Source organism: Ursus maritimus, unplaced genomic scaffold (genome assembly GCF_017311325.1).
Source record: "Ursus maritimus isolate PB19 unplaced genomic scaffold, ASM1731132v1 scaffold_24, whole genome shotgun sequence".
Taxonomy (NCBI): domain Eukaryota; kingdom Metazoa; phylum Chordata; class Mammalia; order Carnivora; family Ursidae; genus Ursus; species Ursus maritimus.
In genome coordinates, this window is record NW_024424897.1 from 46,089,625 (window position 1) to 46,115,245 (window position 25,621).

Genomic DNA, 25,621 nt, shown 5'->3' on the forward strand with positions numbered 1-25,621 from the left:
AAAGGCGACGGACCTCCCGGAGGTCACACAGTGAGTGAGTGAGTGGTAAAGCTGGGATCCTCCTGCCTTGCAGTTCAGGACCCAGAGCCTGCCTCCTCTGTTCCCACAGTTATGGGTACTAGACTGGCAATTGGGAGGCCTGGGTTCTAATCTTGGTTCTACCACACAGTTGCTACATAAACTTGAGCAAGTCTCAGTATCATTGAGCCTCAGCTTCCTCACCTGTAAAATGGGAGTGACACAGTTACTGTGTGAAACAAGTGAGATCATGGACGAAACACGCTTTGTCAACTCTGCAGCTATGTGGATAGTATCATCATCAACATGAGATGATGCGGTGGTTAAAGTGAGAAAACAGAGTATGGGAGGAAAGGTGATGGTGCCCCACTTGGCCACCATCCACCCTGAGCACCTCCCCATCACCGTCCTTCCATGCAAGGCAGGGCCAGGGTGCTCCCAGCCTCCATCACATCTGTACCAGGCCGAGCAGCCACCGCCTCAGCAAGCTTTCAGAGATGGAGACTCCTACCTGCTCATTCAGACGGTACACATAGACTCTGCCTTCCTCTCCATGAATGTGGTAAAATGGAGCAGCCACCAGCAAGAAGTCCGTGGTCCCATCCATGTCAATGTCCACAGGGCACAGCTCAGAGCCAAAATAGGATCCCATCTATAGCCCAGGAGGAATTCAGCTCACAAGGGTGCTGGGGAGACCTCCTCTGATACCCCTCAACAAGGCTCGACTCCTGCTCCTGCTCTTCCTAGACTACCAGTTTGGGTCATTCCAGATCAATTTGTTCACCAGAGTAACAAAGAAGCCTGAGTGAGCAGCTCTATCCCCTACAATGGGGGGGACCCAGTTGACAATCAGACATGCAGAGCTGGGGCAATGGCACTGCAGTCTGCCTGAGTGCTGCCCAGGCTGAGTCAATAACCCTTTGCAGGCCTTGGAGCCTGTCCCACTCCCTGCGGGTCCTCGACACCCTCCATCTATAATAACAGGGGCACCCTTCTCCAGCAGGTACCTGCTCTCCCTCCAGCACCGGCACGAAGCTGGTCTCTCTGCCCTCCTTCTGGAGCTGAAACACGGCCCCCCGCTGCTTGTACCGTGGAGCCCCTGCCACGTAGGAGAGGCCACAGGCCTTGTGCAGTAGGGCCACTGTGTAACCTGGGAGGGCGGGGGTGGTTGTGGTTGGGAGCTCCCATTGGGCCACTCCTTTGACCCCCCAACTTTCCCAACCAGTCCTTCAAAGTAGCCTGGGCAGGGGAACAGATCTGAAGAGACTACCTTTCTCATCCTTTTAAAAACTGGCATCAGGGAGTACTCCCACGTACCCACCGTGGCTCGTCACACACATGTGCCCCACCACACAGAAGTGATATGCACCCATTATCGTACCTACAGCTTCATTCAAAATACACTCCTTCACACACATTCACCACCCACATTTATCACACACACACTATATGAGGACAAAGGAGAGGGGTGAAGGGTCACTCGCCACTACTAAAAATGGTGAGGCCCCGCCTCCTCAGGTAGCCGACCAGGGCCACCCTGAGCTTCAGTACTGAGGAGGCCCTGTCCTCATCCAGAAGGCCCTAATTCTCGGCCTCAGGGTCCCTAACCAAGGCCTATCGCTCGGTCCATGTGACTGACCAGAGCCTGCCCTAACTAGGAAGCCTAATGCAGCCTGATGCCCAGCCTCAGCGTCCCTCTCCAAGGCCCCACCCTCACTCAGGTAGTCCCCAGGCCCCACCTCACCTAGATAGCTGTACTGTGCATTCTTGGTGTCTGCTGTGGTCTGGTTCAGGAAGCGACCCCGGCGGCTGTGCATGTCATAGAGCAGTGCGCCCCCCGACCAGTTAAAGGCCCCGACGGCACCGAGCAGCACCTGCCCCTACAGGGGACGAGGGTTGGAGGCCATCTGAGAGGGAGGGACTAGGCCCAGCTAGGCGGGGTGGGGGAGAGGGGAGCCCAGCACGCAGAGGCAAGGGTGGAGGGCATGTTCATGTTCAGTGATCACTGACCACCTGGCTAAAAATGCAGGAGGAAAGTAAGATGGCGAATACTCAGTTCCTGCCTTGTACCCATGACCCTATCAGGACAACTGTCCCTCCAGTGCCAGTCACCCTCAGGACAGAAATCTGACCCAGGCCCCAGGTTGTGTGGCACACAAGGCCCACCTATGTTGAGCAATTGCTAACCATAATTCCACCTCTGTGCAAGGCTGGTGTACTCACCATGCCTGCGTCTTTTCCCCTTGTGAGGAACAGTGCCTCTGGTGAGGACAAGTATGAAACTCGGTAGGCAAGTGACCCAAGCCAAAGCCTGTGTTAGTAGTGCATGTTAAGGGAGAACTGCTCCATCCCTGAGCACACAGAATAAAATGACCTCCTGTAATAAACATGGCCATTCTTTCATCTACCTCAAAGGTCCAGATTAGGGCAAGCAATTACAAGTGTTTTCTGTTATCCTAAAAGGGTTTGTTCAGAGGCATCATTACAGGAGGGCAGAGCCCCGCACTGTGAGCCAGGGGTCCCCGAGTCTCTGGGTGTCACTGGGGCCCCTCCTCTATGGTAAGCCTGCCCGGTGCTGAGTTGGCCACATACCTTATCCAGGATCTGGGCACTGAACCCAATCTGTGCCAGCTGGTAGTGGAGGGCCTCTCCAACCGTGCCTAGAAGCCAAGAAGCCCAGTGAGACACTGCTGTGGGCTGAGGTGAAGGGAGAAACTAAGTCAGGTAAGAGCCCAGTTTGACCTCATTCCCAGAGGGAACGCTGTTCAGAATAATGGGACAAATAGCAGGCTGAGAGTGGAAACCTGGTCCTGCTTTAGTAGCTACTGGCAGAGTAAGCTTGGGCAGCTCACTCCCTCTTTCTGGGCCTCCATTTCCTCATCTGTGAGCTCCTGGGAGTGGGATCCATGCCCTAGTCATCCTTCTTTCTCCAGCATCAGAAGGAGCTTCTCATCAGAGCTTCAGGGAATTCTGGGGAAGTGAGGAGGGCTGGGGATATTGTTGCCTTTTTAGAGTCGGAACAGCTGAGGCTCAGAGAAGTGATGGGAGTTGCCCAGAGAGTCATATGGAGGTAAGACAAGAGTGGGGCTGGAGCACAGGGCTTAGCCTCCTGCCAGATGCTGAGGGGACTGCCCCGCAGAGCCCTCACCTTCCATCTGAATGATATTCTGCTGCAATTTGCTCAGCAGTCCATCCAGTGCTGTGTAGTTGGTCACCTTGAAGGCATATCTGTCATCAGGGTCTGAGGCGATCAGCTTCAGTTCATTGTAGGTCTTGTTATTCTCAAATGCCTTTCCCACCTGCACAGAGGCCCTCAGTCAGTGGATCAGGACCACAAGAGCAGAATGGATCCCAAGCCCCAAGAGCTCTCGAGGTCCAGGGAGAGGGCTGAACCCTTCTGCTGGCCTTCAGGGCCCTCTACCACCTGCCTCCGTTCCCTGCTCCCTGTTCTCCTGCACACACTCCTTCCTTCTCACACCAGGCTCATTCTCACATGCTTGCAGAGCCCTTCCCGCCTCCCCTGAACCCTAGGTCAGCTACTCCTATTTGTCCTCCAAGACTCAGCTCAGTGCCATCTCCTCCAGGAACCTTCCTTGATGTCCTTTCTTTGGGATCCCTGAGTGTTCACTGCTCTTCCCATCACTGCTGGGCAAGTGAGCTGTGACCACCACTGGGAAACAAGCCCTCTGTGGGAACACCCAGTATGTAATGGGGGAAGTTCAGGATGTAGGGAGTGGGAGTAGTTCGTGAGTGTGTGTGAATAGAGTAAAACTTGAGTAAGCTGTTTACAGAAGCCCCTATCAGGAACTCTGGCTCCTCTCCACCCCAGGCTGCACAGGGTCAGGAGGTACCCCCCACTCTTGGCTCTTACCCCAATGGCAAAGCGCTCAACACCTTGCATCTTTGGGGAGCTGATGACAGTAGTGAGGTTGAGTGGGTCCTCAAATATGTCCCCATCAGTGAGTACCACCATGACCTTGGATGCATTTTTTCTGGAGCCATGGCTTGGCGTGAAGATGTTGTCTCTAAGCAGGGGACAGTAAATGAAGAAGAGAACTTTGCCAGAGGGATACTGAGCTCTGGGGAAATTTTCTTCACTGACCTGTTTTAGAATTGGAGAGGATTAAGAAGCCCTCCAAAATGGGGAACAAAAACCCAAAAAGCCCCCCTTTGACATACAGCAGGGCCAGGTAGAGGGGAGGCTGTGACACACCTCGCCCCTCACTTCCACCCATAGAAAGGTTCATATCAACAGCACTTCAGTCTACTCTCATGAATAATAATGATATTAATAATAGTGGCTAATATTTACATAGTACTTATGCGCCAGGCACTGTTGGAAGCACTGTACATATTTTAACCCATTTAGCCCCACAAAATCCTATAAGACAAGTACTATTATTATTCTCAATTAATTTATTGTTTCTCTTAAGAGAGAGAGTGAGAAAAAGAGAGTGTGCACTCAAGGGTTGGGGCAGATGGAGAGAGAATCTGAAGCAGACTCTCTGCTGAGCACAGAGCCTGACACGGGGCTCGAACTCAGGACCACAAGTCGGTCACTCAATCAGCTGGGCCATCCAGGTGCCCCTACTTATTCTCATTTTAAAAGTGAGGCACCTGGGGCTCCTGAGTAGTTCAGTCCATGAAGCGTTTTGGCTCAGGTCATGATTTTAGGGTCATGAGATCGAGCCCCACATCGTGCTCTGCACGGGGCATGGAGCCTACATAAGATTCTTTCTTCCTCTCCCTCTGCCCCCCTCCACCCACCCACCCCACTCGCACAGGTGAGCTCGTTCTCTCTCTCTCTCTCTCAAAAAAAGAAAAAGTGAGGCAACTGAAGCACAGACAGGTTAGGCAACTCACCCGAGGTCTCTGCAGTACAAACTGGAGCTGAGGTTGAACCCAGGCAGCCATGAAGCCCATACCTGTAAGCACTGTGCTCTACTGCTGCACACAATAGGAGTCTTTGGAGGAATTTTTGGAGGATGTCTTGGGATGTCATCCATCAGCCAGGGCTGGACTGAAAGACCTCACGTTCCCCTCAGCCAAGGAAGAGCTAGAACCTGACCCTCTCGTCTTCACAGCTCTATCCAGCCACCTCTCCAGGCATGATGCCTCAGAGCCTCTGGGCAGGGCCATGAGCTGGCACGAAGTAGGTGCTCAGGTAAGTCCCACTACCCTCGTACTTACAGGACATGCTGCATGGCAGAAGCAGTCTTGGTGACTTTCCCCACTTGAGTGATGTTCTGGACTCTGGCGAGGGAGGCCATCGCATCCTGGCTGTCCCGAAGACCAAACTCAGTCTGGATCACTCCTCCGTATTGCACCAGGGCAAAGCTGCACTAGAGACGAGGAGCCGAGGCGGGGACGAGGTTGGCAGAATCGCCATGCCCAAAGCACCCCCTGCCCCTTAGGTGTCTCGCCCTGGAAGTAGTAAAGGAATCCATTTATTTCTCCTTGCCTCCAGGCAGGAGGAGATGCTAAAGCAGAGGGAAATCTCTAAGCAAGTAGAGATGGAGGAAGCTATGATAGTAATGGCTCCCAGTGAATCATAGACTTCTCCATGACGCCATGTTTCTGTGTAGTCCCCCTCCCACACATCAACTATGGGGTTGGTCATGTGACTAGCTTTGGCCAATGGGACATTGGCAAATGTGATACAATCAGAACCTTGAAAAGTGTATGCATGCATTGGGTCTTGACCTCTTGGAACACTGTAGCCGTGAAAAAGTTGGGCTGGCCCGCTGGAGGTACATGGCCCAGACAAGTAAGGTCATCTTAGGCCATCCAGTCAAGCAACAGGATGTCTGCAGCTGCAGGACTAACTCCAGGCAAGAACAGCAGAAGAACCACCCAGCTGAGCCCAGCCCACAGAACTGGACCACAGAACTGTGAGCAAATAGGTGGTTTTGTTTTGAGGTAGTTTGTTCACAGCAACGGAGAACTGATAGACCATGTGAGTCTACCTCTTAGGGAAGCCCACCTGGAAGCACTTCTCATAGAAGTTCCTCATCATGTTGGAGATGAAGTCTTTGGCTCTCTGGAAGTCTGGGGGGTCAATGCTTCCCGAGCCATCCAGGATGATGGCAATCTCAGTGCCTGGTCAGGAGTGAGCATGGAATTTGAGGCAGCAGTGAGGACAGCATGTACTTCCCTGCAGGGTACCCACCCCATTCAAGCTCTGGGGGCTCAGTTCAGGGAGGAAGTTAGTAAAGTTCCCAAGATTGAAGATTTTGTCTCAGAGGCAGAGAGAGCCAGAGCCTGCTCACTCTGACTTGCTAAGTGAGTCACTCCCATTGCTCCTGTTCTTTAGGCCTCAGTTTCCCCATCTGTAATATGGAGGGGGGAAGAGCTGGGACTGGCCAGGTCTATAGAATCCAGCCACTGCTCCCCATCTTCCAGACCTAGGCACACCTCACCCCTGGGGGTCGCCAGCCTAGGGATCAGCTCTGACAGCCTCTGGGAGCAACCCAGATCTGCCTCTTCTCACCAGCTGCCTCCTCCTCCTCGTCTTCCTGGGTCTTCAGAGCCCGGCGCCACCTGGCTGGCTTCTCTGTGCTGCCTTTCTTGCTCCTGTAGCAGTCTCTGTCATCCATATGTACATTGGGATCCAGGTTTTCTTTAAAAAATGCACACGGAAGAACTCAGAGTCAGACAGCCTACCTGTTCACCTCCAGGTAGGCCCACACTTAACTCTGCCCTGAGTCCCTTCACAGGAGCCTAGGCTTGTCTTGCCCTCCCTGGGCCTTTGTGTCTCTCTACGTCTGCCCTGCTTCTTCTTAGAGACCCGAGGAGATCTCTTCAGAGCTGTCCAAGGTCAGTGAGTGTCCAACCCTTACCAAGGTTGGAGAAGTGGACCTGGGTGTGGTTTTGGAAGTTGTTGGATAATAGGCTGCAGGTCCCTGTGAGTTCTGAGCTGAGGCTGTGGGGCTGCTGGGCCAGCACTTGAATGCAGATCTAAGGGAGAGGGGAGAAAGGGAGGGAAAAGCCTAGGTCACCTCCAGCACAGTCCCCGTAATCACAGCTACACCATCACTCCCATGCCAGAATCAAATTCATCAACCAGGCAAAGGATGTAGGAATACTTTGTTCACCCCTCAGCAGGGGTAGGAATCATGCTGGGGTCAGAGCAAGGTTAAGCACCTGGGTCAGTGTGCTGCATCACATGGAGTACCCAGGTCAGAGCCTTTGGTCAGCCCTGGGGTTGGTACCAAGGAGATAGCTGGGCTCAGCCCTGAGAATATACCAGTCAGACTGGTGTCAACACCGGTCAACCACAGGGTTAGTGCCACCCTACCTGAAGCCCTCCATCGTCCCGCCTCACGCATACTCACCAAAACACTGTGGTGGTTCTGAACAACTGTCACTCCCTGGTACCTCCCCTTTGGGATGGGGACAGTCTCTGAAACAGTTAAGGTCAGGTAAGGAGGGAGGGATGCTGGGAAGCAACACTTCAGCCAAGGTCAGATGTCACAGGGCCCCATTAGGAACTGTTGGCCACTCAGAGCAGCCACTAGAAGCTGGTTGAGGGGCTTTCAAGCACAGGCCTGGACACGCTCAGGGCAAAGTGCCCATTCCCCAGACTTATTCACTGACTCATTCAACAAAAGCCCTGTGATGTCTGCTTTTTGCCTGGCCTCATGCCAGATGGTGATAGGGATCTAGAAATAACAGATCTGGTGCTTTTCTTACAGGGACTCCCAATCTGGAGGGGCGGGAGGGTAGAGAAGCACTAGCTGGTGGGTGTGTGCAGCACCAGGGAGGTGTGCAAGATATAAAGGACTGGCTCTATGGATCGATGAACTCTCCACTCCCAAAGTTCTGTCTCTGGGGACTCTTACTGTCCCCCAAGAAAGTGTAGCTCACTCCTTTCCCTCTACACTGAGAGCCTCAGGAGATGCATTTTTGAGCCATAGGGTCACCCAGTTACCCTGCCAGCCTGCCTCCCCTCTGATGCACAGAGTGAGGCTGTTCAGCATTGTGTCTCTCACAGAGACAAGGACTCTACCATACGCAGTTGAGGGGTCATCAGCAAATGTAGGCCTTGAGTTGGACTGGGTGGGATAGGTAGAGTTGGTTAATGAGTAAGTTAGGTCCATGCATTTGTTCATTCATTCATTCATTCAAACGGCATTTACTGAGTGCCTAACATATGCCAGTCCCCATGCTAGATGTTAGGATGGCCACAGTTTGGGAGGGGTAGGGTTGGATTCCATTGAGGTGTAATGAGTTGGGACAGGTTGGGTTTTGGAATCTGATAGAATCGGGTTTGCCAGCTGTGGTGCTGCCAATGCTAGATGTATGAACTTAGTCATACTGGGAATCAAAGGACTTCTCTGAACTATAGCTTCTCTTTTATACAATGGTGTAATTTTGAGGATTAAAGTGAACAAAGCATTTGGGGGCACCTGGGTGGCGCAGTCGTTAAGCGTCTGCCTTTGGCTCAGGGCGTGATCCCGGCGTTCCGGGATCGAGTTCCGCATCGGGCTCCTCGGCTGGGAGCCTGCTTCTTCCTCTCCCACTCCCCTGCTGTGTTCCCTCTCTCCCTGGCTATCTCTCTGTCACATAAATAAATAAAAATCTTAAAAAAAAAAAGTGAACAAAGCATTTAGCAGAGTGCCAGGCACATGGTGAGCACTCAATACATTTTAAGTATCATTTTTGTTAGAACTGGGTCTGGAAAGGTGGGCTAGCAATTAGGGTTGGGTTGGGATGGGATTGGGCATTGGGATAGAAAGCCTGCTATGGTGAGGAGGGGTGGAGTCTAGGGCCGAAGGACTGGACTAGGTTCAAATGGCTTGGGCCAGATAAGTGGGATTCCTCGGAAGGAGGTTCTGGGAGCATTCCCTGGAGCTGAGGTAGACTTACCTACTTGTTTGCAGGAGATCTCATCTTGGATGAGGGAACAACGATGCAGGAGGCCTGCTTCCCCCTTGGTTTGAGAGCCGGTGACCAGGAGCCTGAGTTGGAAAGGTAGACAGCAAAGTTGGGCTGGCCAATCATTCCCTTCTCCTTTCTGCCTGCCCAGACACAATCTTCCCAGTCCAGATCCACAGGCTCTCTATCTGGAAAACTAATGGTGGAGATCCAGGCAGACTCCCAGCCGAGACGGCAGATTCTGCGTTATGTAGAAGGCATTTGCTCACCATTTACCTTATACGGCTCCAGGTGGGAAATGGTTAAATGCGTCTGCCTGACAGAAAGGGGGGGGCGGTATTGATGGTAAATGGACTCTCTGCTCTTTGGGGCAAGGGTGGGTAGGTGCCAGGAGGCCATCGGCAGGACGGCTGGCTCTGTGGGGAGCAGTGCTGTCTTCCTAGTGGGAACTGCCCCACCTGGCCTCAGTGATAGTATTTCCTGAGAAGAGCATGTTGGTGCTCCTATCCTATGGGTCAGTCAGAAATGGAGGTTTGAGCAGGGAGGGCCTTAGCCACATAAGGCAGCCTCCAGAGATATGATTCCCAATGGCAAACTGCTCCTCAATCCAAGCCCAGGGAGATAGCAGAGTCCAGAGTCAGCCTAAGCATTCTCATTAACCACACTGCCCAGGGAGAACTGCCTCAAGACAGGGAATGAGCTCCACATCCTAGGGGTTGGGTTGTGAGTAGGGGGTATTAAGGAAGGGGCCCCGAGGCTGGGCTTGGTAACAGTGAACCAGTTCCAAGGTCTTTGTGCTGAGGACAGTAGGAAGCCACGGAGGACTTTATAATAGGGGATATTCATCTGTACTTTCAAAAGGTCATGATGCAGCTATGGTGGGTTGGGTGGCAGGAATGAGGTACCATCTCCCCTTCCTCACTTCCTATCACTCTATTATAATTATGAAATAGATCATTTACTTATCTCCATGGATTAAGAATAATAATAAAGTCTACACCTGTATACATGCCCTACGCCCAGCTTAACCCACCCCAAGCTGATTGCACCTTCTGATATGGCTATTGTCAAGGTCAACGGCAGTCCCCCGTGAGCCAAATCTAATGGACAGCTCTCTGTCCTCATCTTCTTCAACCTTTCAGCAGCCCTGGACATGTGGCCATCCCCTCCTTGAAATACTTTCTTCTTGATTTCCCCCTACCTCTCTCAATACTCCTCAGACTCCTCTGTTGGCTTCTTCACTAACTTCTAAATGTTGCTGGAGACTTGGGGCTTGGTTTTCCTTGCCAGCACATTCTCCCTAGTGATCCCCTCCAATCCCATGGCTTCAATACACCTGTAAATGCTGAAATTCTGTGGCCCTAGGATCCCTCCACCAGAACTCAGACCAGCATAGCTGTAGAAAATAGGAAATAGCTGTAGGAAATGCACCACCACCCCAGATGTCCATGTCCTAATTCCCAGAACCTGTGACTATGTGACTTTTTGTGGCCAAATGGATTTTGTAGATTTGATTAAGTTACGGATCTTGAAATAAGGGAAGTTATTCTGGATTAGTGAGGTGGACCCAATGTAATCACAAGGGTCCTTATAAGAGGAAGGCAAGAGGGTCAGAGTCAGAAAGATTTGAAGATGATACACTGCGATTTTAAAGATGGAAGAAGAAGCCAAAAGCCAAGGAATGTGGTTAGCCTCTAGAAACTGAAAAAGGTGAGGAAACAGGTTCTCCCCGTGAGCCACCAGAAGGAGCGCAGCCCTGCTAACACGCCTTGATTTTAGCCTATTTAGACCCATTTTAGACTTCTGACTTCCAGAACTGTGAGATAATAAATTTGTGTTGTTTTAAGCCACTAATTTTGTGGTTGTTACAGCAGCAATAGGAAACAAATACAATGATTATCTGCCCCCTGTCTAATAGGCATCTCAAACTTTAGATTGTCCAAACAGAACTTAGGGTCTTGTCCTCCCAAGCCTGTGCTTTTCTTTTTTCTTTTCTTTCTTTTTCTTTTTTTTTTTAAGATTTTATTTATTTATTTGACAGAGAGAGAGAGAGAGAGAAGGAACACAAGCAGGGGGAGCAGGAGGGAGAGAAGCAGCCTTCCAGCCGAGCAGGGAGCCCAATGCGGGGCTTGATCCCAGGACCCTGGGAGATGCTTAATGACTGAGCCACCCAGGTGCCTCAAGCCTGTGCTTTTCCGTTTTCCCCGAGGCAGTAGATGGTAGCACCAACCACTCCATTATAAAGCCTGACGCCGGGTGCACCTTTGTTTGCTTCATCTTTTCACTCGTCCTTGCATCAAGTCCATCGGGAAGCCCTATGGATTCTTCCTCCAAATTATATCTATAGAGCATCTCTTCTCTGCATTTCCCCATCAACAACCTGGCCACCGGCATCTTGCCTGGGGTATGATAAGAGCCTCTTAACTGGTAGTGTTAGTTTTTGAAATTTACCCTTATAGTTTATACCACGTCACTCCCCTGCTTCAGTAGCCTCCCATGCACTTAGAAACTAGGAGTCCAGGGGCGCCTGGGTGGCGCAGTCGTTAAGCGTCTGCCTTCGGCTCAGGGCGTGATCCCAGCGTTATGGGATTGAGCCCCACATCGGGCTCCTCCGCTAGGACCCTGCTTCTTCCTCTCCCACTTCCCCTGCTTGTGTTCCCTCTCTCGCTGGCTGTCTCTCTCTGTCAAATAAATAAATAAAATCTTAAAAAAAAAAAAAAAAGAAACTAGGAGTCCATACTCCTTGATGCATCCCAGTGGGCCTTGCCGGTCTAGCCCCTTCCTGACTCTGAGACCTCATCTCCCCATTTCTTTTTTTTTTTTTTTAAGATTTTATTTATTTATTTGAGAGAGGGAGAGAGTGAGTGAGAGAGAGCATGAGAGGGGAGAGGGTCAGAGGGAGAAGCAGACTTCCCACTGAGCAGGCAGCCCGATGCGGGACTTGATACCATGACTCCGGGATCATGACCTGAGCCAAAGGCAGTCACTTAACCAACTGAGCCACCCAGGAGCCCTCCTCTCCCCATTTCTTTACGCTCCACCCTGGCTGGCTTCTGTTCCAGCCCCTTCTTTTGATAGCCCCAGTTCTTGCCTGCCTCACCCTCTGCCTTACTGTGCCCTTTGCCCGGAAGCCCTGCCTTTCCCTCCCCAAGGCTGGCTCATTTTCATCTCCTGGCCTTGCCTGTCACCTTCTCATAAATGCTTTCTCCAGCCAGCCCCACCTCACAACACAGATACTCTGCTTCATGTCTCCCTGTTTTATTTCCTTTTTGGAACTTGTTACATCTGATAGTATCCTCTTTACTTGCTTATGTGCTTGTTATCTGTCTCCCCCACTAGACCTAAGTTCCTCGAGGATCTTGTCTAATCTTGTTTACCATATTATTTCCAGAGCATGGAAGAATGACTGGCACAGAGCTGGGGCTCGGTAAGTATGGTTAAATATTGACTGAATGACAGCCCAGGCAGCGGGTAAGGGAGCTAATGTGGGGCAGGGCTGAAGAGCAGAGGGGCAGCTCTGTGGGCTCTGCAGCTGAGCTCTCAAAATAGGTCGCCTGCTCAGCAACCCTTCCTCTGCTCCAGACTCCTCCCCAGCCTGCGCCTCAGCCCTCAGTCTAGCACCTCATTCCCTCTCCCCCATAAAGGTGGGGTCAGAACTAGTCTCCACTCCAGATCATGTTTTGGTGGGGTAGGTCCAGGCCTGAGCAGTCTCGGCTCTCCTTCCTCCTTCAGGCCGTTGTACGAGCGATTTCCTCCCCACCTCCTTTTCCTGCCAACAGTCATCCTAAACACCAGATCCTCAGGAAGTCTTCCCAAACGGAGGAACGTGACCCCCTCTACGCTCTCCAGGTAGCCCTGACTACTGGAACCCAGCCCTATACTCACCTAGACTGTGAGTTCTCAAGAGACTACCGTGTACGGCTGCAGAACCCACGGTTGCCACTCACATCGAGTCGTGCAGTGCTGAGGCCTGGGGCCCCGTCTGAGCTGCCTCTGTTGCCCACCCATTTTACCCTCCATGATGGGTAGTCTCTTGATATCCAGGTTTGTTGACTGAATGACTGACTAACAATAACCAAGCCCACCATCAGCTGACAGCCCCAGGGACCCTATTTACCCTGGGCTAGAAGCAGTCCATCTCCTGCCTTCACCCACCTCTAACCTGGGTCCATTCTGAGTCTAATCCCAGACCTCCCAGGAGAAGGCCTTCTTCCTTTTCCCCCAAGTTTTTTTTTTTTTTTTAAGATTTTATTTATTTATTTGACAGAGAAAGAGAGAGCACAGGCAAGGCGAGTGGCAGGCAGAGGGAGAGGGAGAAGCAGGCTTCCTGCTGAGCAGGGAGCCGGACTCCACTCAGGGCCCCATCCCAGGACCCTGGGATCATGACCTGAGCCGAAGGCAGACGCTTAACTGACTGAGCCACCTAGGCGCCCGTCCCCCAGGTTTTATCATCATTTTTTAAAATTTATGGGGCGCCTGGGTAGCGCAGCGGTTAAGCGTCTGCCTTCGGCTCAGGGCGTGATCCCGGCGTTCTGGGATCGAGCCCCACATCAGGCTCCTCCGCTGGGAGCCTGCTTCTTCCTCTCCCACTCCCCCTGCTTGTGTTCCCTCTCTCGCTGGCTGTGTCTCTCTGTCAAATAAATCAATAAATTCTTTAAAAAAAAAAAAAAAAAAAAAAAAAAAAAATAAAATTTATTTTTTATGGCTTCATTTGCATTTTTATTGAAGTATAATTTACAGTGTTATATTAGTTTCAGGTGTGGAAGGCCTTTATTATGTTCCACTCATTTCACCCTGCAGCAACGAATCCCATGATGCTGCCAGCCCTGGCTGTTCTATAGTAGGGAGAAACAGCACAAGGGAGTGAGAGGGACACATCACCCTTTCACAGGGCGCCTAGCCTCCTCCGCTCGCTCTCTGTGGCCTTGGGGCGGCCAGCAGCGCATTTCCTGCTCAGCACGGCAGGCCCGTGGTCTTGGGCTTCACTATTTGTGGCAGGAACCCAGAAGTTCCTCCCACCACATCCTCCCATGAGCCCCCTCTGCTTCAGCAGGTGTTCAGGGAGGTTTTCAAGACCCCAGCTGGGCTCTTCTTGCACCCGGTGGTGGACTCAGAGCCTTCTGCTCCGGGGGCTTCAAAATCCTCTCATCCACCATGTCCTTTCACCTTGGCTTCTGAGGCAGGGGGCCTGGAGCTGGAGAGGGTCCTGCTGGGGTACTGGTGGGAGGGGACTGGGCAAGGGATTGTCACAAATAACTGGGATTAACACCTGGCTTTCACGAGCATGGGGAGCAACCAGAACACTCATGCACTTCAAGTTTGGAAAACAAAATGTTGGCCCAATGCATAAGTCATGATCCAGCAATTCCACTGCGGGGCACATGCCTGATCAAAGGAAGTACACCTGCCCAACGAAAGCAGTATAATTTGTCCAAGGAAACTGCCCAAATGCCCATCGTCAGCACTGTTCACACAATGGAAGACAGAGCAATGAGAGTAAGTACCATTGTCTCAGGCAATAGCACATTCAAAATTCCCAGACTATATTGAGGAAGAGGAGCCTGACATAACAGACACATAACGGCATGCCTCATTTATAAGCTCGAGAACAGGCAGAACTGATCCAGGGAGCACTGGTTAACTCTGGGCAGGGGATGTGCCTAGAAGGGAACGCCAGGCTAGAGGGGGTTTAAGTGAGGCTGGTAATGTTGTTGTTGTTGTTGTTTTAAAGATTTTATTTGTTTATTTGTCAGAGAGATCACGCACAAGCAGGGGGAGCAGAGGGAGAAGCAGTTTCCCCGCTGAGCAGGGAGCCCGATGCGGGACTCAGTCCCAGGACCCTGGGATCAGACCTGAGCAGAAGGCAGACGCTTAACTGACTGAGGCGCCCGGGTGTCCTGAGGCTGGTAATGTTCTGTGTCTTCATCTGGTGCTGCTTACATAGTGGTTCACTGCAAACATTCACTGAGCTACACACTTATGACGGGTGCATTTTTCTATGTGGCAAATTCCATAAAATTTTACCAAAACAACAACAAAAAACACAACAGACACTGACCTTTAATTCATCTTCCTGCAGACAAAAACTTGCTAACAACCTTCCCACCACCCGTTCCTGCTTCAAACATTCCTAGCTCCTCAAACCCTTGGTGCCTAGGTAACCAGGCACCATCCACCTCTCCCAACTTACTGCTCATTATACTCAGCTTCAACCTCCTGACAGTTTCTGTTCCTTGGTTTGCTCACCCTGGCTTCCAGGCTTCTCACCACACTGCTCTCAGCTGGGGCATACCCCTCTCCTGCCTTCTCACACTAACTCCTACTCATCTTCTCAGTCCCAGGGTTGATGCCTACCCTGCCCACACCTGCCTCTATGTCTCCAAAGTGCCCTAGACTTCCTAGCACAGCAGCCATCGCCCTTGTCACTGCCTGCCGCGTCGGTCTCCGTCATGAGCCGAGGGGTTCCGTGAGGGCAGGGACAGTGCCTCTTTCACTATTTTATCCCCACACTTTGCCTGTAATTGAGTCGATGCTTGCTGAATGTGTGAATGGATGAGCAAACTGACCCTGCCCTGCCCACCTACATAGTCACCTGCTTCTTCACTGTACATTGAGGAAACCATAGTGTAGCAAGTGGTCCAAGCATGCTTGGCTGCTGGGGTCATGGCCCAGGGCTATAAGGCTGCCTCAGGAGCTGCTACTGCCCACCTGTCTGCCACCAAACAGAGCTTCTGCGATACTCAACTTGGAAGATGGGGAGCTCCGCTCAGCCAGAAACCTTGAGCTCCTCATCTGGCCCTGCCCCAAAGCCTGTCTGCATGCTGGGCTCATGGCTCATGCGTGCTGGGTAAGAAAAAAACCCTGACTAGAAGCAGAGCAGTGGGATGGGGAGGGGATTGGCCTGGGGCACCGCGCGAGCAGGGCTGGATCACAGCAAGCGCGGAGAAAGCCATATGACAATTATGAACAAAAAGGAAAGGAAAAATTTCTCTAGATTAAAAGAGACTAACGAGACACAACAATATGGGACACATGAACTTTGACTGGATCCTGGCTTCAGAACAAAGCAGCTCTACAAGTCATTTTGGTGACAATAAGGGACAAAACTAAAGACATGTTTCTCCATTCGCATATCCCCACTATCACCATCCGATACAATACATATTTTGCTTGCTTGCTCGTTGTCGATCTCCCCTGAGCATAAGAACTTTGGTCTACTTTGTTTCCTGCTGTATCTTCAGGGTCTGGCACACAGTCAGCGCTCCATATAAATACTCGTTGGGTTAGTCACCATTGTATGTATCATCCTACGACCGCTGTGTTCACCTTACGTTTCAGGAGTGATTCAGGTTAACAACCACTGTGCTCATTTCATTCATTTGACCTGCTTCTAACATTGCATCGTCTATGATTCACAGCTTATTTCTTCCATTTTCCTAATGAGGGCCATTTCCAGTCTTTCACTATTCCAAGAAATGCTACAATAAATACCTTTACATGTACCTGGGAATGCCTCTAAGGTTGGCATCTGGGAGTGGAATGGCTGGGTCAAGGTCATCTTCCACATTACCAAATATGGTAAAACTATTCTCCGAGTTGGTTATATCAATTTATAGCCCCACAAGTTCCCACATCCTCACCGACAGAATTTTGCCACATTTAAAATTTATGGCTTATCTAATGGGTGGGTACAGATGAGATTTTTTTTTTTAGGATTTTATTTATTTGTTTGAGAGAGAGAGAATGAGCAGTAAGGAGGGGCAGAAGGAGAGAGAGAGAGAATCAGACTCCCCGCTGAGCAGGGAGCCCAAGGTGGGGCCCCATCCCAGGACCCGGGGATCATGACCTGAGCCAAAGGCAGATGCTTAACCAACTGAGCCACCCAGGTGTCCCAGATGAGATTTAAAAACACAAACACAATGTTTAGTGAGCTTGAATTTGGCCAGAAACAATAATAAATCCTTTATGTGCATTAACTCAAATAGTCTTATGCAACAGCCCCATGATGCAGGGAAATCTCTACCCCTACTATAGAGATAAGGAAAGGCTGTGGGTTGAGCACCTTGCTACAAGTATGGAGTAAAGCTGTCACTGACCCATGGCTGCCAGACCCACAACCTGCCTCTTAACCACATTCCCTGCTGCCTCATAGTTTCCATTTTTTCTCTGATATTTTTGTCATTGCTCAAAATTTCTATACTGAGCATGTGTTACTTTTATAAGAGACAAAACAGCCTTAATAAACTTTATTTTAAAATAGTTTTGAGGTCATATCCTGCGCCACGCTCCCCAGCAGTAAAGACAGCGAGGATTGGCCCGGAGCTCATAGCTTCTCTCCTGTACACCCTTCTGAAAGTGAAAGGAGACTGTCCCCAGATTGTGCGGGTGGGGTGCCAAGCCCTTCTCTGGGGCTTGTTCAGACCCCCCCGAGGCACCCTCAATTATGCCTCCCATCTGCTGGGCCCCACTCACCAGGTCTGGTTGGTGCTGGAGTCTTGGTGCAGAAGGGAGCTGAGCACATAGGGTGTGTCTCCTTCAGGAGTCACCCAGATCTGGGCCTCATCCACATTGAAGGCCACCAGAGGAGCAAGGCCTGTGGAGAACAGAGGAACATTTAACAAAATAGGTGCCTGTTGAGGCCATGGCTGGACCTTTGACTCCCATCATTCAGTCGCATTTTGTGGTGTCATCACTGCCATTTTACAGATGAGAAAAGTGAGACTCCCAGGATTTTTTCCTGTGGGAATAGGACAGGAATGTAGGCATGTCTGACCCAAACCCCTTCCCCCGCAATCCTCCTACTAAACCATGTCAGCACCAAGGCCTCCTCCTCCAGGAAGCCTTCCCTGGTTCTCCCCTAGAAGTACGTCCCACTTTCTCACACCTCCCACTATGCACTTTCTGTACCTGTCAGATAGCACATACTCATGACAGGGTCTTGTACCAAAGTTAAAACAGACCATGAGCCCCAGGGAGAAGATGTACATACATTCTATCTATGACCCTTCATCAAGTGACCCAAGAGACACCATGTCTTCAAACATGTACAAGAATGTTTACAGAGGCTTTATTTGTAGTAGTTCCAACGGGAAACAACCCAAATGTTCATCAACTGGGGAAGGGATAAACTGACTGGTATATTCATACAATGGAATACTACTCAGGAGTAAAAAGGAATGAGCAATTGACACACACAGCAAGATGGGTAAATCACCAAAATCATTATGCTCGTGAAAGAAGCTTTACATGAAGGAGTAGCTACTGTATAATTCCATTTACATGACGTTCTAGAACCGGCAAAACTGACCTATAGTAGAAAAATATTTCCTGGGAGTACGGGGATGGGTCTTCACTGGGAAGGAACAGGAAGAAACTTCGTAGGCTGAGGGAAATATCCTGGATCTTGATAGGAATTTGGAATGCAAAATGTGTGCATTTGTCAAAAACACACTGAATGGTCAACTTAAAATTTGTGCATTTCACAGAAGGTAAATTTTCCTGCAAAAAAGAACCGTATACAAACACTGAACTCTAGTTCATACGTGTGCTGAAATATGTAGGGATAAAGTGTACCAGTATCTGCAGTTTACTTTGAAACGCATCAGAATGCAAGATGGCGTGATGGATGGATGGACAGATAGATGAAGATGGAGATACAGATAAGTGTTTATATATAGGATATATATGTGGAAATGCAAACATAACAAAATGTTGACAGTTGTAAAATCTAAGTGTAGTATATACTTTTCTACTGCACAATTATTTAAACTTTTTTGTCTATTTGAAATTTTTCACTGAAAAGGTATGAGGAAAAATTGATATCGACAGATTGCCCCCCATAGAGGCCGTGCCAATTCATACTACAACAACAGAATAGGAAAAGGCCTNNNNCCCTACAGTGCTGCTTGAGCTGTGTGCAGACCTTTTCGTCCTTGTTTTGAAAGAGTATCTTATCATTTTATTCCAAAATATATTTTTAAATTATGAGTAAGGTCAAGCCTTTTATTTTAAGTCGTTTACTGTCTATTCATATACATTATCCATTCGTATGAAGTATTTACTGCTTTCTTATTAATTTGTAAGAGCTTTTTGAATCCAAAAGAAATTATCAATTTGTTAAAGATATTGTTTCTCACTGAGCTATTTATTTGACTTGCATCTTTCCCCACATCTCTAGTTTGTATGTAGTCATTTTTTATTTATGACTCTTGAGTTTTATGTCATGCATTCAGTGATTATTTTTTTTAAGTTCACTCCCATTTTCCTCTATATTTTTGGGGGTTTTTTTGTTTCACTTCTTATACTTAAATATTTGATCCTTCTATACTTTATTTTTGTGTATGGAGTAAAATAGCAATCCAGCTTTTACTTTTTCTTCCCACAAATGACATTGTCCCAATATTATTTCTTGAATAGCTCATCTTATCTCCATAGATTTGCAGTACCACCTTTATCATTCTCAGAATTCCCATATGCATCTGGGCCTCTACTGGGATGCTGTTCTGCCCTACGGACCTCATTGTCTCCTGCTTGGATACATTCACTCGTCTCCCGACCTTTCTCTTCCAAGTCTTGTCCCTCTGAATACATCCTCTCCATACCAAGCGGCAGAAAGAATTCTTAAAAGTACGGTCTGACCACGCCACTGCACTGTAAAAACTCTAATGTATATTTACATAGAAAAAGGGCAAGGTGAAGTTCAGTGTACAGAGCTCATCTGTTCAACTACTGTTCGATGAACAAATTCTTGCAGTAGCTCTTGAAAAGCTACTTTCCAAAGTGTTTTTGGAAAACACTCCTTTTTTTTATGATGGTACAATGACTTTTCCAGCCCTAAATACACCACATAAACATGCTATAAGGAATGACGCTCTGACATCACACTTTCAGGCAAAAACAGACTCACTAATTTTCTTAATAAAACAGTTCCTAGCTTAACAACATCATAGGAAACAAACGTGCGCTGCTTGCCTTGTTTGGACAAACCCAAAATGCTTTGTTTTTGCATATACGTGCCGATTGAAGGGGCTGAAGAGATAGTGGCTTCTGTGATTCTGCAGTCTGTTAAGTGCATAAGCTATTTCATGTATTCTGAAGTGCTTTCAGATTGGTATTTATTTTACCCTCAATGTATTTTTCTGTGCTATAACTTTAAAGGGAGTTTGAATACAAGATGATCATGAGTACCCAAAAGACTGAAGAAACAGTGAAGAAATGGCGCAGAAGGAAAAATGTACCTTTCTTAATAATGACTCCCTCACAACTATCTTCCACTACTCATCATGAAGTCTTCATTTCCTCTTTTAATAAGGAAAATAAACCTTTATTGCAATTAGTTGTATATATAAATTGTATTTTTATATTCAAATTATTTTTTTAGTATAAACTTGTTTTATTGGCCAATTAATAAATTTTTCCATCAGTAAAAACTGTGAGTATTTCGCTGGATGGAATGAACCAGTTTTTCCAATGAAATTAATGGAAATATTTTTTCTAATTAATGGCTTTCACTTAGCAGTAGAGATTTTAAAAACAAATTAAAATCATTAGGCAATGGATAGGTTTACAGACTTTTATATAAGGACGACAAAGAAATATATATGTACAAATTACTGCTCTTCGTTTACCAATATAAAATCTGTATGTATCCAATAACATCACTTCAAAGCATATTAAAAATTTGACAGAATAAAAGGAAAAACACAAAAATCCACAACCAAAATGGGAGACTTTAATGCTTTAACAATCTTTCATATAAGCTATGAAAATATCAGTAAGGATATATAAGATATGAACAATACAATTAACAAAATTGACCTGATTAATAGAACACTGTACCCAATAATGGTAAAATAAGCATTTTTCAAATGCACATGAAACATTTGCCAAAATTGAACAAATGCTACGTCAAAAAGCAAGCCTCAATAAATTTCAATGAATTGAAATAATTCAGAATATGTTCTCTGATTATAGTGGAATTAAATTAGAAGCCAATAACAAAAAGAAAACTAAAAAAACTTGAGCTTCTCAGAAATTAAGCAATGCACTTCTAAATAACCTAGAGTCAAAAATGAAATCACAGTGGAAATTTTTAAATATTTTGAACTAAATGAGAATTAAGATATGACAAACCAAAACTTAGGGGAAACAGTTAAAGCAGTGCTTAGAGGAAATGGACAGCCTCAAGTGCTTACATTAAAAAGGAAGAAAGGGTAAAAATCAATTATCTAAGCTTCCATCTCAAAAAGGTAAAAGAAGAGCAAATCAAACCCAAAGAAAGTCCAGGAAGGAATAAAGATATGAGCATATATCAATGAAACAGAAAACTAACTTACAGTAGAGAAAATCAACAAAGCTAAAATTTGTTTTTAAAAAAGGTTAATAAAGTCTTTAAAAAAAATAAAAAACGTTAATAAAACTGAGAAACCCCTAGCAACACTGATCAAGAAAAAAAAAAGAGAGAGAGAGAACATACAAATTACCAATATGAATGAAAAAGAGGACATCAGAATAGATCCTAAGACATTGAAGAAATAATAAGAGGATAGTATATACAATTTTATGCCACTACGCTTCACAGTTTTGTTGAAATAGGCAAATTCCTTGAAATAAAGATTTACCAAAACTAATGAGAAAAGTGCAAGTTGAATAATCTTCATCAAAGAAATTAAATTGATTTTTAAAAACCTTAGGAAGAACTCCAAGCACAGATGGCTTCACTGAAAACTCTCCCAAACATTTAAAGAAGAAATACCAATCTTACACAAACTGTTCCAGAGAACAGAATTGAGAGAACACTTACCAATCATTTTATGGGGCCAGAATAACATTGATATTAAAACCTGACAAGAGCAAAGATTTAAAAAACAAACAAACAAACAAACAAACAAACAAAAATCAGAAAAAACCTGACAGGAGCAATACAAGGAAGGACAATTGATCTCTCTCTTGGACATAGATGCAGAAATCCTAAGCAAAATATTAGCAAATCAAATCTGGTGACATATAAAAAGCAGAATACATCACAACCAAGTTGAGTTTATTTCAGGAATGGAAGGGTGGTTTGACATTTGATAATGATTTATTTATCATATTAACAGGGGAAAAAAAAGAAAAAAATCATATGATCACTATGATAGATGCAGGAAAAAGGCATTTGATAAAGTCTCGTACTGGTTTGTGATAAAAAATCACAGTAAACCAGAGTAGAAAGTGTTTCCTTAATCTGATCAAGAATACCCACCAAAACCCTTCAGCATACATCATTCTTATTGGTGAGTTGCTGAAAGCTTTCCCTAAAATCAGGAATGAGACAAGGGTCACCACTCTCACCACTTTTACTCAACATTTTACCGGAGGACTTAGAGCAATAGGAAAAAATAAAATACAGAGCATAAAGATTAAAAAGGAAAAAATAAAACTGCCATTATTTGCAGATGAAATGATTAAGTAGATTGAGAAAGCCAACAGACCCACAGCCAAACACTGAAAATTAACAAGAGCCTTTAGCAAGGTTACTGGATACAGAGGCAGTATACAAAGAACCACTGTACTTCTATATACCATCAATGATCAAATACAGAGTGAACAGTTTTTAAAGATGCCATTAGCAAAAGACAGAGAAATCAAATGCTTAAAAAGAAGTCTAACTAAAAACATGAAAACCTCTATGCTGAAAACAAAAGATTAGGAGAGATTAAAGAGCTAAACAGATGGAGGAATACATCATGTTCATGAAGGGAAGACTCAGTATTGCCAGTTATCACTATACCGAGTTTATAGCTTCAGTAGAATCCTAATCAAAATCCCAGCAAATTATTTGGGGGGGAGGAGGTATGTTAACAAGCCAATTAAAAATTTTGTATGAAATTGCATAGGACAAGAATAGTCAGGCACTCTTAAGGGAGAATAACAAACTTGTAGGACTTGATAACACACTGTCATCTATCAAGATGTTACAAAGTTATAGTTAAGACGGAATTACACTATCACAGGGCAGACAGACCAATGGAACAGAGAGTGAGCACCTGTTTTATGACAAAGGCGACAGTGAAGAACAGTGAGGAAAGAAGGATTTTTTATTTTTATTTTTTATTTTTTTAAAAGATTTTATTTCAGAGATGGAGAGAGAGAGAGAGAGAGAGAGAGAACATGAAGGGGGGAGGGGCAGAGGGAGAGTGAGAAGCAGTCTCCCCTCCGAGCAGGGAGCCCGACGGGGTATTGATCCCAGGACCCCGGGACCATGACCTGAGCTGAAGGCAGACGCCTAACTGACTGAGCCACCCAGGTGCCCAAGAATGAGTTTTTAAATAAATGGTGCTGGGTCACTTGGATATCAATATTGAAAAAAATAATAATCTTGACTATTCTCACAATCACACACACACACACACACACACACACACACACACACACAAATTCCAGATGGGTTGAAATGTGGATTTAGATGGACTGAATGTGAAAAATGAAACAATAATGTTTTCAAGAGAAAACAAAGGACCCTGGGGTAGACAAATATTTTTTAAACAGGACACAAAAAGCACTAATCATAAAGGAAAGAATTGATAAACTGAACTTCATTAAACTTAAGAACTTCTGTTTATCAAAAGACACCAATAAGAGAATAAAGAGCCAAGCCACAGAATGAGAAAAGATATTTGCAACACAAATATCTGACAAAAGACTTATATGAGAATATGTACAAAATTCCTACAGCTCGATAAGAAAAAGGCATGTCAGCTAACAGAAAAAGGACATTCTCAAGAAATTATCCAAAGGGCCAGTAATCAAATAAGAAGGCACGCAAAAGACTTCAGAGAAAGGCAAATTAGAACCACCAAATAATATCACTACACAAGGACCAGAATGGCTAAAATGAAAAAGACAATACCAAATGTTGACAATGATCTGGAGCAATTAGAACTCTCGAATACTCCTGGTGAGAATGTAAGTCAGTACAACCCCTTCAGAAAACCATTTGGGAGTATCACTAAAGCTGAGCGTACATATAACTTATGACCCAGCAATTCTATTTTTAGGCATATCACCAGCAGAAGTGTGTTTATATGTCCACAAAAAGACATGTGCAAGGATGGTCACAGCCTCACTATTCATAACTCCAAATTGGAACCACCCAAATATCCATCGGCAGTGGAAAGGACAAACTGTGAACAGTGACCAGTGGAACACTCTGTAGCAGGGAAAATAACCTACAGCAAGGTGGCTGGATTCATAAACACGATGCTGGGTGAAAGACTAGGAACGGAACAGACCATACCGTATAATTCCATTTATACAAAGTTTAAAACAGGCAAAATAATCTATGGTATTAGAAGTTAGGAGAGTGGTCGCCCTGGGGGATAGGTAGTGAATGACCAGAGGGAGTAAGAAAGGGTACTTCTGGACTGTTGGTCATATTCCATTTCTTGAAACGGGTGCTCGAAAAAAACTTATTGTTAAAAAAAGATAAGACAGGAAGATTTGAATATGGACACCCCAAAATTATTGTTAACTTTGTTAGGTGATACAAACATTGTGGTTAGTAAGAAAAATAACCATATACCTCAGAAACATGTACTGAAGTGTTTAGGGCCAGACGACACAATGTTTTGGGTTTGCCTTAAAATAATGCTTCTGAAACATTAAAGTGCTAACAAATCACCCAAGTTTCTTGTTAAGATACAGATTCCGATCCAGTAAACCAGGAAGTGGGACTGAGAGCCTCGTCTAACAACACCCTGAGTAATGCCCCACTGCTGGTCACCACACCAAATTCTGAGCAGCACAGCTTTAAAGGAAACCAAAAGGGATACAAATGACGCAGCAACTGTGACAAGTCTTGATAACGGTGTAATCTGGGTGATGGGTATACTGACTTTACTATTGTTATTTTCTTTGCTTTTGTACATGCTTAAAATTTTGTTTAAAACACACCTTTCAAAGCCTCAAGGAGGAGGTGCATTGTGAGAGAGCAATGTCTGATCTCTCATTTCTCAATTCCCAGGCCCTCTCCCTGAGTCCAGCACAAAGAAGACATCTGCACTTTATTTCTTCTGCTTTATACCTTGGCGTTGCCGAGAATGATTGGTGGCAATTCATAAAAATATACAAGACAGTAAGGTAAAACTTATTTTTAAATGATGGGGCAGGCAAAAAAAAAAAAAAAAAAGAAGGAAGGAAAATGACAATTAGAAAAGAGGGGTGAGGGGCTCCTGGGTGGCTCTGTTGGTTGAGGCTCCAACTCTTGATTTCAGCTCAGGTCATCATCTCCAGGTTGTGAGATCGAGCCCCGCATTGGGCTCTGCACTCAGCAGGGAATCTGCTTGAGATTCTCTCTCACCCTCTCCCTTTGCCCCTCGCCCACTTATCCTCTTTCTCTCTCAATAAATAAATCTTAAAAAGAGAAAATAAAAGAGGGATGAACATGGAAGGGCACCATTAAACCAGGAAGGAGGCTAACAGCTGGCTGTGTGTCAGCAAGTGCTAGCACTTTCTATGGTGGGGCCCCCTTTGATCTCTGAACGCAGTATAGGTATGCAGTGGGTGCCAAATAAAAGTACTTGTTGAATAACTACATAAATGAATGAACTTTCCTGAAGTGACTATAAGGATGATCGGTGGTATTATTCACAGAGTCCACAAAATTGGGAAAAGAATTATTCTGGTGAAGCAGGAAAACAAACAGAAAACCAGAAAAAAAATTTCCCTGAGGATTCTCTTCCCAAGA

General features: G+C 46.5%; 1 protein-coding gene across 1 annotated transcript in view; it reads right to left on the reverse strand.

Moving 5' to 3' along the window:
- ITGAE (integrin subunit alpha E) overlaps positions 1-25,621 on the reverse strand; it is a 68,882-nt gene that overhangs the window by 36,841 nt on the left and 6,420 nt on the right. Inside the window, exons 2-14 of the mRNA XM_040639841.1 lie at positions 17,368-17,488; positions 8,887-8,978; positions 7,353-7,420; positions 6,858-6,975; positions 6,509-6,637; positions 6,002-6,117; positions 5,209-5,360; positions 3,890-4,043; positions 3,167-3,317; positions 2,611-2,678; positions 1,763-1,898; positions 1,026-1,168; positions 530-670 (exon numbers count right to left, since the gene is read on the reverse strand). Coding sequence (XP_040495775.1) covers positions 530-670; positions 1,026-1,168; positions 1,763-1,898; positions 2,611-2,678; positions 3,167-3,317; positions 3,890-4,043; positions 5,209-5,360; positions 6,002-6,117; positions 6,509-6,637; positions 6,858-6,975; positions 7,353-7,420; positions 8,887-8,978; positions 17,368-17,488 — 1,589 coding nt within the window. The remainder of the gene's footprint in view (positions 1-529; positions 671-1,025; positions 1,169-1,762; positions 1,899-2,610; positions 2,679-3,166; positions 3,318-3,889; positions 4,044-5,208; positions 5,361-6,001; positions 6,118-6,508; positions 6,638-6,857; positions 6,976-7,352; positions 7,421-8,886; positions 8,979-17,367; positions 17,489-25,621) is intronic.